This window comes from Periplaneta americana, chromosome 9, assembly GCF_040183065.1.
Source record: "Periplaneta americana isolate PAMFEO1 chromosome 9, P.americana_PAMFEO1_priV1, whole genome shotgun sequence".
Taxonomy (NCBI): domain Eukaryota; kingdom Metazoa; phylum Arthropoda; class Insecta; order Blattodea; family Blattidae; genus Periplaneta; species Periplaneta americana.
This window is the reverse complement of record NC_091125.1, coordinates 176,111,601-176,123,758: the sequence shown is the minus strand read 5'-3', so window position 1 is coordinate 176,123,758 and position 12,158 is coordinate 176,111,601. Positions and strand designations below refer to the sequence as shown.

Below are 12,158 nucleotides of genomic sequence, written 5' to 3'. Positions count from 1 at the left end.
CGCTGCAAGTAGTATAATTGTGTTGTGTGTAGCAGTTGTGATCTGTGTGCGATCTGTATTGTTTCAAAATGGAAAGAAATGAACATAAACGAAAAAAGAGGAGATAGGACATGAAAATTAACTTGAAACGAGAAGACAGAAAAATGAATAGACAACATATTACGTATGTAACTTATAAAGATGCTATTGTTGAAGGTAAGTTTTGCATCCGTTACCTCTGCTGCCAGAAGGAATGTTTCTCCAAGTTCACTGCTGATGAACAAGAAGATCTCTTCGAAATATTTTACAGGGCAAACAAAGTTACTGCAGGATGCTACAGTGGCAGGCTTGTTATAAAAAATCTACTAGTCATAAATGTAATTTAAAATCCAAAAGTAAGTCGTGAAAATACATGAAGATATTCTCTGCGTCGAAGTGGGTTCAGCAAGAAGTGTGTCGTCAAATGATTTTGGGATTCTTCAAAATTTCTGCCAAAAGACTGAGAATAATACAAGAGAAAATATTAAAAGGTGAAACGTTTGAGGAAAAAAGGGATTCTCATGAAAACAGACCATATAAAATGAACAACAATATAATGAGATTTACTGCAGTCACATCTACAATCGATTCCACATAGCAAGATCTACTACTGTCCACACCCAAAGCTAAATGTCAAGATTCTCTTTGGGTTATTCTGTGATTATTACAAAGAAAGACTGGTGAAAAACTGAATGTGAAGTACAAATATTTCGAATAGTTGACTTGACAAGATTATTGAAGAGAGCAAAGTTGCATTGGAAGAAAACATCAATGAAGATGATTCTCAAAGTGAGTGTGAGTCCATCGAGGATGTGCACTAAAGTGTAAACTGCACTCAGTAAAAATCCATTCTAGATTAATATTAAATAACCTGTAATCTGTATTCTTGATTCTTACATATTCGGTACAATTTATGACATAACTACGAGATATATGTAAGAAATATAATTTTACTAAAATTATTATGAAATTGTAAACCTCTGTAATGTGCGCCGTTCAATGCTGATATTAAATTTCTGCTAAAATATAATCATATTGAAAGTATTTTGATAAAATAAACTTGTTCTCTGCAAAAAGGGCCTATAAAATGCTTCAATAAAAATATAGTCTTCTATTAACACTATTGAAAGGAATGTATTATTTTAACAAAATCTTGTAGACAAATAACATTGTAACAGTATGAAAACAGTTATCTTGATAAAAGTGGATCCAAATCGCAATAACATACATAAAATCTTTCAATCATTCTTTTCTCGAAACATGACTTTTGCTTATGGGCCCTTTTTCCGGCTACCGCCTCAATTCATCTTCATTTATTCCATAGTTTTGTAGTTTAATTCTGGAAGTAGCATGTCATGGTAAACAGTACCGGTGTCAAACACTTTGCTCATGTAGCACACGCATGAGAGTAATTTTTATAATTGGAAAATATTTCAGATATAACGGATTCGGCTGCTTTTATGATTGAAGGACCTAGTCTAAACTCACACCATGAAGAATTTAGAAGTTTATTTTCTTCCAAATAACATGACAGTTGAACTTTCAGACAATGCTATATAATTTTCGATATATTTCGGACAAGTGAGATACTATCCATTCTTCTGATAAAAACTGAGAAATGTAAGACAGCTGCAAGTTGACTTTGCCAAGTCTTGCAGTTATTCTTATCAAAATGAGATTGAATGTGTTTCGGTCTTGAACAGGTGTCACAATTTACACTGCATACCAGTATACAATTTCTTTTATGGTTCTTCTTGTGCTAGACATACTACAAAAGGACAAGGACACTGCAGGCTACACGTAATGTTGGGGGAACTTTATGATGTATTGATCCAAGAATAAATATATATGGTTCATATTCTGAAGCTTCTAACGAACTAATACCAGCGGAATTTCAGTTGTACATATTTTGCCACCTCCCATACCAAAGTGATTGTAAATGGCTGGGACGTAACATGAAAATGTTGGTGCGACAAAGGGCAATGATTCAAGACAATACAAAAGTTGTACAGAATAAAAATAGTCAGAATAAAAAATCCTTGGGAAGGAATTATCACAGTGTCTGATATGATGTTTTATGGTACAGGCAAAATCAATTATGGTGCAGTATAGGAGATCCCAATCAGAGTAGGCGACACAAAATTGCAGTATGTCTCTGAATATGTGTATTTGGGTCAAATAATTACCTTCTCACAAAGAAATCACAAAGAGATCAATAGAAGAATTTCATCGGCATGGAAGGCGTTCTGGAGCCTGAAGTTCATATGGATGGACAAGACAATCAACCGCAATCTCAAGTTCGAGGCACTAGAGACATGTGTAATCCCAGTTTTGCTATACGGCTACCAAACTTGGACATTGTCCGAGAGACAACGCTCAAACATACAGAGGAATATGGAAAGGAAAATACTGGGCACCACGCTACGAGACAGAATGACAAACGAAACACTACAAAGACTGACGAACACTACTGACGCAGCAGAACGAGCCACGGCGACGAAGTGGACCTGGGGGGGACATGTGGCGAGACTACACCAGGCAAGATGGACCATGCAGTCACGATGTGGGACCCCTACGTCGGAAAGAGAGGACAGGGAAGACCACGGCTCAGATGGTCTGACATGTTTACCAAAGAGGCGGGGAAACAATGGTCGAGGACAGCAAAGAACAGAGTTTTGTGGAAAGCACTAGGGAAGGTCATTGTAAATAGATAACGTAATCAGTGTTAAGATATTGTAAATAGTAAAGTCAGTATTAGTGAAAGTGTAAGATAAGTTTTGTAAATAGTAAAGTCAGTGTTGAGAAAATGTCAGGTAAATAGTGTAAATAGCAATCAGTGTTTGTCAGAGTGCCGGTGTCAGTATAATGTGGATAGTGCAAGAAAAAAATGAACAAAGAACAGAGTGCTGAGACTAGTTAAAGTTGAACAGGGTTATTAACCATGTCACAAAAGTAGTATACACGACAAGCTCGCCTGGATTGGCTCACCAAGCGAGTATACTTGAGCCATCCCTGTCGAGGGGTTCTAACCCCATCACAGGAGGCCTGTGCCCAACATGGGACATCATAGCTAACATTCATTCATTCATTCATTCATTCATAGTTTTATTCGAACAGCACTCGGAGAATGACGAATCTGTTTCTAATACTATCTCAAATCTGTGAAGGTGATTGGTATTTGGTCAGCCACAGAAATCTGTAGCATGGATACAGTTTTATTCATGTGAATGTTAGTTTAATGGAAATAACCATCACTATAAGCTGCCTAACTGTGATAATTGCATTACATGTTCTTTTAAGGAGATGGTTAAAGTAACTCACCCACTGTCTGTTTCTTCAAAATCTCGTTGCTGCACCATGTACAAATGTTTTGAATTCATCTAAGTAATGTGAATTAATATCTTAATAGTGAATATTTTAATGTTCCAAATACTCATGTGGTACTGATACTTACATAGAATTTTTAAGAAAAATTAAATGCTGTAATTCATAACTGGTAGTCCTAAATGAATGTTTCATATTTCAATGCAGAAAATCTTCTGCACATGACACATGTCTCATATGTAACATCACAAAACATTTTTGACACAACTACATTATCAAAATTGTGTTCAACTAGGAACTAGATGTGCAGTAACTTATCTCTTATAATGACAAACAAGTTTAGTTGTCGGCCTGGGTAGCGCAGTTGGTATAGCGCTGTGCTCGAGGTTGCACGTTTGATCCCGGCCTAGGTTGATGGCATTTAAGTGTGCTTAAATGCGACAGGCTCATGTCAGTAGATTTACTGGCATGCAAAAGAACTCCTGCAGGACAAAATTCCAGCATACCTGCGACCCTGATATAACATCTACTGTTAGGAGCGTCGTTAAATAAACCATAATTTGAAAAAAGTTTAATTAGTGTTCAGTTCACAGTTGATAGAAAAGTTAAACTGAAGATACTCGTGTGCTTTGGGATGGGAATCTGTGTGTGCGCCCGTTCTATAACATTAGTCAAGTCTGAGGTAGTTCCTGTGCTGTGTTTGTACCACATGCTGCAAAATGAATAATTGCCCGTACATGATGTAGCATACTTGTATTTTAATATTATTTGTATGTAAAGGAAGTTTTTCCTCCTGATCTTGAGTACATTCTCTCATACGTGGTGATAAAGTGCGCCTTTTCAAAATTTTCCTTAAAATAACTCTTAATTTAGTTGAGATATTAAATCAATTCGATGTTATGAATGCATTGTTTGTCTTTGTCAGAGTCGTTAAAACGATGCAGCTAGAGATTAAACAATTTTAGCACAAATATGCTAGTGAAATCTCTATGAATGGAGACTTTCTCTGCTATTATATTCCTTTCAGCAATCAAAATAAATAAATGAATATCAGAATGACTTTTCTCAGAATTTAACTCCGTGTTACTGTGGTGAATAAAATTTACTTCGCTACTGTGGTGGGTGTGACGGGATAGAAGAGTTACTTGAGTATACAAATATGTAATTCAAAATTTTTACATGTATATTGTGAGCCGTACTTGTAACAAACACATAATTCACAAAGCTCTTTATTCTTCTTTAAATGTATTATTATTCAGATTTGAAGTTCAACCCCAAATACAGTAAGTAATAAATAAGGTAAATTATATAGTTTATACAAATATTATAATATTGGAAAAGAAACCAATTTCCTCTGAAACAGATACGTAAAGAGAGCAGATGTACAAAACGTTTGCTTACATAATATAGATGCAACTGGCACGAAGTCCATACAACATGCAGCAAACTGCTCGCCAGTCAGTTTAATCTCTCTGTTGTGTTGATGTTAGACTGTGTGTTATTCTTCTGATTGTGTTAGTGAGGTTGTACGAGCAGGGCTGGGCAAACTACTGACATCCAAGTATTTCAAATACAAATACAAAATACTTTTAAAAAATTAACCAAAATACATTTGTATTTGAAATACTCGATACAATATATAGGCCTAAAGAAATAAGAATAGCCCATTACTGAAAATCTAAAATATTGTATTAACACTAAAAGTATTTTTACCTCGAAATTTTATATAAACACTGTAACTGAACATTCTTCCTTTTCCCAGTCAGCAATGAAATTATGCTACATATGAATAATCACTGCTCCCTTTAAAAAAAAAAAACAGTTTCTCAAGAAGTTTATCAGATAAGGATCCCCTTGCTTGTGAATGAATAAATCCTGCAAAACAGAACAGTCTTTCTACAGGTGCAGAGGTACACAAACTTGTATTATACTTTATAGAAGCTTGTTTCACTGTTGGGTAATTCTCTAGAGTGCACAGGGTTGTCCCTTTGCCATTGAAGATGAGATGGCTATCTGACACTGCCTCACCAAATGATAAGAAGAGGACACAGAATATGTGTGTGAAACCAGCTGAGCAGTTCTCTGTTACATCTGTTTATATCATGTTTGAATTGCAATATTTGAGAGATTGAGTCATAAAGAGAGATCCATCGAGTTGGGCAAGGAAACTTTGATGAATATTTCAAGATATCTGATATAATTTCTGAGGATTTGGGTCTCCTAGATGCATTCCATAATGCTGAACATTTAGCAAGTGTTGGGTGATGGATCCTTGATGTTGTTGGAGATTTCTTTATGACATTAAGAGTATCAGTTGTAGCAAGAAAACTAGCAGATCAGAAATGGATAAGCAATAACACAAAAGTTCATTCGTCAAATCCAAATCCAAAACTTGGAGGACGAGAAGAAAAAAAGTATTTTAAGTATTTGAAATACAAAATACATCAATTTTATGTATTTAAATACAAAATACTTTCGAAAATCCTTACAAATTACAAATTACAAAATACAAAATACAAATGTATTTCAAATACTGCCCAGCCCTGTAGTACGAGACATTGTAATCATTAAAATAATAAAAATTTAGAAATAGCAGAAAGAAGAGACTTGCACCGATACTGTGATGCAGTGTATGAAGCCCCAGAAGAAGAAAAAAAAAAGCATCTGCTCTGTTGAATGGATGAAGTTCAACTAACGGCCCATATGACAAAGGGAACTAGAAGGAATAATGTGAAGATACACAGAGGCCAACGCAAACCTCCTAGTCAGAAATTGGTACAACATATGAACTGGGGTTTCAAAAACCCCACCACAGTAACGCGGGGTTAATATCTGTGTGGTTGTCAGTGTCACTCAGGATGTGCTTTCGTTCATGAATACAGTCGTAATAATTTGCATCTATTGTGATGCTGCTATCCCCCAGGCTGTGTGACAGTTTGCATCAAGTAGGTGGAGCTGCACTTCAGTTCATACAGGAAAACAGTATCTTGTGATTGATTGCCAGAGTTGAGGTGCGTGTTAAACAGGACAGTCTTCATTCATCTATATGGAATTAAAAGAACTTATTTAATGTTTAAGTGAAATTAATAGGATAATATCTGCAGTGCTTGGGAAAAGTGACACAAGTCAGTTTCCACAAACCTTTTTTGATAATTTATTGACAACTTACACTGGTTTATGTTGATTTGATTTTTTTCTGTATGAATTATTGTAATGGGAGGAATACGTATGTATTTTTTTCCAAGCGAGCAGATGTTCCGTAAGTTGTCAATAAATTATCAAAAAAGGTTTGTGGAAACTGACTTGTGTCACTTTTCGAGAGCACTACAGATATATATCGTATTTTATGTTATTTTCTCCTCCTGTTATTACTTAGCACAGTGATGTAGCAGTTTACATTTTGGACCAGTCACGGCCTAGCAACAGTCTCCTCATTCTTGTTTGCAGGAGACAAAGAACGTAACGAGGGCAACGCTGACGACGAGTGCTCCAGAAGGCTGGACCCCCAGGGCACCATGTTGTTGACGAAGCCCCTCGAAGAAGCCTTCCTTCCCAACGTGAGGCGCGGCTCCATTCCCGCCGACCTCGGCAATGTTGCAAGGAATGGGAGCAACGGCAAGTCGAGGACCCGCAAGAAAGTTCTGCGCAGGCGTAGTTCAGGGGGTCCCGAGATGTTCTCCGCCTCGGGGTGCGAGCCGTTCGGGGACGGGGCGGCGACGTGGCAACGGTGGCGACGGCGCACAGCCGAGCAGCTGCTGGCCCGGCGCAGGGGATCACTGCCAATAGAAGTGCTGGCGACTCACTCAGGTGCGTACATGTGACAGTCACTGAAGCACGGGGGGCGCAGACCCCCGGTGAAGCGCTCACTCACTTATTCCCGGCCCGTGTCGGCAGGGGACCACAGTCGGACCAGCCCGGAGGACCTGCCCTAGCCTGTGGAGACTGTAGCGCTGCCGTCCAGAGCCGCACGTCGTCAGAATGCAATATTTTTCATACAAGACCATCGTGTTTAAAAGGATTCCATCTTGCGACTTTTATAACGATCTACATTTGTTTGTTAACATTGGACTTTCCAACTTTGTATAGTTTTTATTTTTTGATGTTCCTAACACAGAATGGAAATCTGTGGGACGATTTGGCTGCAGGTCGACGGCAGCTGTGTTGTTACCATATGCTCACTACGTTGTTGAATCTTCCAGAATGTTACCATCTTCCATCTCCCGCAGATAGCGCCTAAGTGGACTCTTAACAATACACATATCGAGTGTTACGTGATACCCAACTTCTGCCTCTTTCTGAAAGACTGAGCGGGGCCACCCCGAGTATCGGTGGAGCAAGTCCGTGTTTGTGTATGTATAGCAATAGCTCAGACTACTCAGTGTCGTGTCTGTTTGTCTGGCGGACGGACGGACGGACGGACGTACGTATTACATTTTAATAATAAGTGTAACGACAACACAGCGTCCTGCTGTTGCAAGCCACCAAAGCTGTTTTCCTTTTTATTTTTTTAAACAGAACTTATTTATTAAACGAAAGTTCAAATGTGACACACATTCTATTCGCATGGCGATGTCCGCAATCCTGCTTGTGTTAGCACCATGCCAGTCTGGCATCCGACACAGCAGCGGCGAAGGTAGGAATATCAGAACTGACAGAAACTGTTTCTTTCTCTTAGCCCCAGATAGCCTATCTCAATAAACCTAATGTACGTATATGAAGGCAGTTTATTCTTTTGCTTGCGAGTGTCCGCCTCTTCTATGTGGGATGGCAGCTCAGTGGGGCCGAGTCCTGGACCTGCGCACGCGCTTGTTCAATGCTGCCAAATCATCCACACACTTTCCGACGAATTCGTTGTCGTGAACCAACCGAGTGGTGTGCAGTCTGCAAGGACATTCCTTACAAATCCAAAATTTGTATATGACGACTTTTTATATTTAAAATATTTTTGGGTAATTATTTTGAATGCCGGAGAGTGCATACACTTACTCTTTCCAATAATAATAATAACAATAAAAATAATAATAATAACAAATGTAATAATGGGATATCGATAATGAAGATGTGTCTCACCCTTTACCCAAACATTCCAGAGATGTATTGTTGTGCGAGTGTTTGTTACACAATCCTGTATCAGTTGTGTTGCTGTGCACATGTTGACAAGAATAAATGACCAAAATATGTTCAACTCCACGTGTTGTGCCCCCCCCCCCACCTCCTTCCAGGATCGTTTGGTCGGCCGCCTATCTCCCAGGCGCTGAGTGAAGTTCTGCAGGAAGGACCAACTGCTTCACAGCAGTGTCTTTCCTGTTCGGTATGCACGGGGCGCCCCTGTTCACACCGCTGCCATTGCACCGTATTTCAGTCGACAAAATAATGACACAAGTATATAACAGTATGGAATAATTATTGTAATTGTAAATTCTGAATAAGAATAAAATTCGTCCGATAAGCTATAATTGCAGATTGAAACATTGTTTAAGACTCACTGAAGTACACAAGCCCTTCCAGAAGCCTTCGTAAAGGTTCACCAGAAGACAGATGGCCTAGGAAAATCACGAAATTATACCCAGGAAGGAAAAGAAGAAGAGGTAGACCAGTCCTGGGAGTCTCATGTGAATGTAGGAGCCTTACACCTGATGATGGGAACAACCAGTCGAGACCTGTGCAAACTGAAAACGACAAAGTTCTGAGGGGGGAATAACGCGAAGAAGAAGAAGAAGAAGAAGAAGAAGAAGGGGGAGGAGTTGGAACTGAGTTTTTAATTCATCCGTAAATTCACACTTTCTTTTTGCCATTTTCAAATAACATACACATTTATGATTATAGGCCAAGAGAAATAAGAAGGTCGCACTCCAGCCGTTGTCGCGCAATACTGATCCAGTCCTGTGCATTAGGCATATATATGAAGACAACACAATAGCACTTGGTCTTGCACTTTAATGTAGTCACAAGTAGATGCGTCATTTAGTGGGAGTGGGGTAGGGAAATTGCCACCCCGTAGAGTTTCAGATTAAAAGAATATATCTTATGTAATTGAATACTATTACTGAAGAAAAAATGTGGAACTGTAGCTTTAATAGTAAGATATTCAGCTTTTATAAACGCTTAAATAAAAGACGAGATTTGTTGGGGCTAATTCAGAAAACTGTTTGTGGCAATGAAATATTATCCGGCAATGCTTTGTTCCTCAGGAATTCCCCGGGAAATGCTACGTTTTAATCCACTGCATAATTAAAGTTAATATTTTCAGCATATAAAATAAATTCACGAGGACTATAATCATAGTCTTACAAACATGGGAAAAGACTCTTTTTTGCTATTATTTGGAGGAGACTATGTGAATAATTTCAAGGGAAAATTATTCCGGGGCCGGATATCGAATCCGGGACCTTTGGCTGAGCGCGCCAACGCTCTACCGACTGTGCTACCCAGGAACTGTGCCCGACACCGGCAAACCTGGGTAGCTCAGTCGGTAGAACGTTGGCGCTCTCAGCCAAAGGTCTCGGGCTCGATACGCGGCCCCGGAACAATTTTTCCCTTGAAATTATTCAAGTCAGCTTCACATGAGACTGTATGTGCAACAAAGCCAATGTCTTCGGAATTAGCGATATTGTCATTGTACTTGCTGCTTGTGGACGTTAGTGTGAGTGTCATGCAGCTTGTAGTTCCCTGCTTTCTTATTAACCGACGATTCTGCAGACAGCACCAAGTCTGAGCTGCTGTAAACCTTAAGAAGACAGCACAGGTGAATAAAGCTTGCTGAATTACGTCTAGATTTGTGCTGCATGTCCGTGGAAGAAGACATGCTTTGCGCCCCGCCGGAGTTTCAGGTACCGGTACATTAATTTCTACAATTTAGCTGCGTAGCCAATTACAAGAAAGAAATTCCATGTCTCAGAGCAACAATCGTCATTCCATTTAAATCCTTTTTGCTTTATGATCTAGTTAACTCCAGTTTACAGTGCGCCACGCGATATGGTCTGTAAGGCCTTCCTTAATAGTAATATGCGTTACAAGAGCGGTATGTTGAAGTTTTCATGTTCGAGGAAAAGTTTGAAAAAACGAAACGTAGTTGAGCTTTTTTAATTTCCGAGAATTGAAAGAAAACATACCGCTCGTGTATCGTACATTATTTTGTGCGAAGATCGTTTATTACATACCTGAAAGAGGAATTTCTAATTAGTTGCAATGAAATCTCCATCTTGGTTTCTGTTCAATGACGGCAAATTTGCAAAACAAAAATATCTATCTTCGACATTGTTGCTTTAAAATGTTTTCTGTGTTTACTATACTCCAGCAGGCCGTGATATACGTCTATCTTTTTTTCCCCCAGTCTATGATGAGTCTGGAATCGTGTTGATTTTTTCACGGCTTCCTTAATGTTATTTGCATCAGGAATGCAGTAACTTTAGTGGAGTTGTAGAGTTTACTTAATTTTTGCAAATATTTAAAAACAATAATTAACAGTGCAATTTAAGTGAAATTGCAGTGGTAAGTTTCCAATTTATAATTGTTACTATATTGAACGTCTCTAAAAATAATATGTTAAAAGCCTAAAGCAGTAAATTCAATATGTCACTTAAGCGGTAAGAAGAGGGAAATTGTTATGTGTGTTCGGTTGGGAATACTGAATGTGGAATTTTAGACTTTCCGCGGATTGGTTTTGTGCGGAAACCAAGCAAATACGCACGATCTCGCAAAAAAAATCTTGCCTTCTCAAGCTAAAACTGAAATCACGGCTCTGGTGACAAGATGTCTGCGAAACTTAATAAGCCAGGGGTAGCAGGGGAGGTAAATAAAGAGAGGGGGTTGGAGGTACAGGTCGTCTCCACATGCAGAGGCAATGAAACACACGTCACTTCGGACTGGCGAATTAGAACCTTCCAGTTCGGCTGATATAGTTCTTCGTCAGAAGAGCACTTGTTAAAGAGGGATAAGATGAGTTTGTAACAAGAGATTTAATAAGTGTCATGGATTCATTAAGATGTAAAATCATGTCATCAATTTTTAATAAATTACATAAAGAAGAAAATAAACAGGCACAATCCGCACAACAAAACATTGCAATCAAACTGAAATGAAAAGCAGGAGTGTCTGGCTGCATAATAAGAACTTCTTAAAATAAAACTTACTACTGGTAGGTAGTGTGCGGTATTGTTGCAGTGTAATTACCAACAATCGTAATGCTTGGCAATCATCGTGACAGCGTTAATACTATTAATCAACAACAGATGTATCTTCCAATGATAAAAACTTTACATGTATTTTAGTCTTCGACATTTTATACACCTTCATTAAGGACAGTAACCCATTTTCTTGCATATTACGCAGTAAATAAGCTACTCCTGTCTTTGTATGCAGTAAAATAATTCACCCCATCTTTATAATATAAATGCTTCTTTCCTTTCCATCGTACTGCAGTGGCTCATAAATTCCTTGTGTTGAGTACCTAGTCTACTATTAGGTCGTGTGGGGGAGACGTCCTACTCTCAAAGCAAATAAAATAAATTATTTTTTAACCTATTAGTAAAATACTTACCTTACTTACTTAACTTACTTACTTACTTACTTACTTACTTACTTACTGGCTTTTAAGGAACCCGGAGGTTCATTGCCGCCCTCACATAAGCCCGCCATCGGTCCCTATCCTGAGCAAGATTAATCCAGTCTCTGTCATCACTCCCCACCTCTCTCAAATCCATTTTAATATTATCCTCCCATCTACGTCTCGGCCTCCCCAAAGGTCTTTTTCCCTCCGGTCTCCCAGCTAACACTATATGCATTTCTGGATTCGCCCATACGTGCTACATGCCCTG

At 38.7% G+C, this 12,158-nt stretch overlaps 1 protein-coding gene across 6 annotated transcripts in view; it reads left to right on the top strand.

Moving 5' to 3' along the window:
• The window catches only part of LOC138706776 (uncharacterized), a 153,653-nt gene extending 145,126 nt beyond the window's left edge, over window positions 1-8,527 (top strand). For 5 of the 6 annotated variants that reach the window (XM_069836458.1, XM_069836457.1, XM_069836459.1 and 2 more), the window contains 2 exons: window positions 6,790-7,149; window positions 7,247-8,527. In XM_069836458.1, the coding sequence (XP_069692559.1) occupies window positions 6,790-7,149; window positions 7,247-7,290 (404 nt within the window). In that variant the 3' untranslated portion in view covers window positions 7,291-8,527. Of the gene's footprint in view, window positions 1-6,789; window positions 7,150-7,236 lie in introns of all 6 variants that reach the window. The other variant, XM_069836456.1, reaches the window with a different exon arrangement.
• The last annotated feature ends 3,631 nt before the right edge of the window (window positions 8,528-12,158 follow it).